The sequence below is a fragment of the Lontra canadensis genome, unplaced genomic scaffold, assembly GCF_010015895.1.
Source record: "Lontra canadensis isolate GAN:19392208 unplaced genomic scaffold, GSC_riverotter_1.0 scaffold4345, whole genome shotgun sequence".
Classification (NCBI taxonomy): Eukaryota; Metazoa; Chordata; class Mammalia; order Carnivora; family Mustelidae; genus Lontra; species Lontra canadensis.
The window spans coordinates 1-2464 of record NW_022635326.1 but is presented as its reverse complement, the minus strand read 5'-3'; the positions used below and the strand labels follow the sequence as shown (position 1 = coordinate 2464).

Genomic DNA, 2464 nt, shown 5'->3' with positions numbered 1-2464 from the left:
AGCAGCAGCAGGAGCAGCCCGCGGGAGCAAAACCATTCAGAAGCCGTATGGACAGGGCCTCTGCTGTCAATAGTTGGGGATCCGATGGTTCGGGAAAGCCCTTTACCTGTGGAGAGGTTGAGAAGGGCTTGCTGTCTGGCTCGGGGCATCTGGGGCAAGAGGCCACTCGTACTGGGGAGAAACCACACACGATCCCCCAGTGCAGGGCAACGTTACGATGCGGAAGCAGTCATGGCACTTGTTGTGGATCCAAGAACACCTTTGGTCCCAAACACATAGATACTCGGGACCAGGGTGTCCATCTTGGTAGAGAGTCCTTTGTGTGCAGTGAATGTGGGAAAACATTCAGGTACAAATCCTTATTTGCCATACACCAGAGATACCATACTAGAGCACGACTTCATGAGTTTGGTCCATGTGGAAAGTCCCTTGGGCAACAACCAACCCTGAATGAACATGGGAAGACTCAGGGTGGATCCAGGCAGTACACGTGCAGCAAATGTGGGAAATCCTTAGGTGACAAATGTGTCCCCCTTAATGTCCAGAAATTGCCCAGTGGAGGGAAAAATTATGTTTGTAGCGGATGTGTGAAATCTGTGAGTGGTAGCTCAGTGTCGATTACTCACAGGGTTCAGTCTGGAGATAGGTTTTATAAGTGTCATGTCTGTACAAAATCTTTTCCGTCTATGTCTGCCCTCTGTTATCATCAGCGATCTCACACCGGGAAAAGACCGTATGAGTGCAGTGATTGTGGGAAATCTGTTACCAGTACTTCATCTCTCCGTTCTCACCAGAGAATTCACACTGGAGAAAGGCCTTTTAAATGCAATGAATGTGGGAAATGTTTTGTTCATATTACTTCCCTCCGTTATCACCACAGAGTTCACAGTGGAGAAAGGCCTTACGAGTGTAGCAAATGTGGCAAATCTTTTATGAGTCGTAGTGGCCTCCGTCATCACCATAGTGTTCACACTGGAGAAAAGCCCTATATGTGCCGTCAATGTGGCAAATCTTTTACAAGTAATTCTCAACTCTCTTGTCATCAGTGGGTTCACACTGGAGAAAAGCCTTATATGTGCCGTCAGTGTGGCAAATCTTTTACAAGTAATTCTCAAGTCTCTTCTCACCAGTGGGTTCACACTGGAGAAAAGCCTTATAAGTGCAGTGAGTGTGGGAAATCCTTTGCTAGGAATTCTGCCCTCTGTCGTCATCAGAGAGTTCACACTGGAGAAAGGCCTTACAAGTGCATTGAATGTGGGAAATACTTTCGTCGAAAAAGTTCTGTCCATTATCACATGAAGCTTCATCCAGGTGAACAAACTTATAAGTGTTATTTATGTGGGAAATCTTTTACTGCTAAATGTTCCTTCCATTTTCACCAGCAAACTCATGCTGGACAGAAACCTTATCAGTGTATTGAATGTGGGAAATGTTGTACTACTCTTTTTGGCTTTCGTAATCACTGCAGACGTCACACTGGAGAAAGGCCTTATGAATGCCGTGAATGTGGGAAATCATTTACCTCTAATTCTGCTCTCCATTATCACCAGAAAATTCACACTGGGGAAAGGCGTTATGAGTGTAGCGAATGTGGCAAATGTTTTATGAGTTTTAGTGCCCTCCATCGTCACCAGAGAACTCACTCTGGAGAAAAGCCTTACAAGTGCCATGAATGTGGGAAATCCTTTACTGCAAATTCTACGCTCCGAACTCACCAGATACTTCACACTGGACAGAAACCTTATAAGTGCAGTGAATGTGAGAAATCTTTCATCACTAGGAAACAGCTCCAGGATCACCAGATAGGTCACAGTGGAGAGAGACCTTATAAATGCCCTGACTGTAGCAAATCGTTTGTCCGGAAAAGTACCCTCAGTAAACACAAAATGCGTCACACAGGTGAACGGCCTTATGAGTGTAATGAATGTGGGAAATCCTTTTTTACTAGATCTGCCCTCCGTTCCCACCTAACACTTCACACTGGAGAAAAGCCTTATGAGTGCAATGAATGTGGGAAATCTTTCCGTACTGTTTTTTCCCTCCGTTCTCACAACAGAGTTCACACTGGAGAAAGGCCTTATATGTGTAATGAATGTGGGAAATCATTTGCTGATAATTCTGCCCTCCACCGTCACCAGAGACTTCACACTGGAGAAAGGCCTTACCAGTGCAATGAATGTGGGAAATCTTTTATTACAAGTACTGCCCTCCGTTGTCACAAGCTAGTTCACTCAAGAGAAAGGCCTTAGAGTGCCATGAATGTGGGAAATCTTTTTATGAGTCATAATGCTTTGAGACATCATTACAGCCTTCGCACTGCAGGAAGGATCTAAAACAGCACAGGTGGTGATACTACTTGTGTAGTCCCGTTTAGGGTGGAGGACAACCTCTGAGGTAGCCAGCTACCTGAATTTGAATGTGGTTCCCCTGAATGTCCCCAGTGCAGTGACTTCCCATAAGAACC

The 2464-nt window shown here is 45.3% G+C and overlaps 1 protein-coding gene across 1 annotated transcript; it reads left to right on the top strand.

Annotated features, from left to right (window-relative positions):
• Positions 1–248: 248 nt before the first annotated feature.
• Positions 249–2455, top strand: LOC116863874 (zinc finger protein 160-like). Its single transcript, XM_032851184.1, has one exon. The coding sequence runs from the start codon at positions 687–689 to the stop codon at positions 2247–2249; it is 1563 nt and encodes a 520-aa protein (XP_032707075.1). The 5' UTR covers positions 249–686; the 3' UTR covers positions 2250–2455.
• Positions 2456–2464: the final 9 nt, after the last annotated feature.

What these genes read in the sequence shown, in the direction of transcription:
- LOC116863874 (XM_032851184.1), top strand. Translation starts at nt 687, where the DNA reads ATGTCTGCCCTCTGTTATCATCAGCGATCTCACACCGGGAAAAGACCG.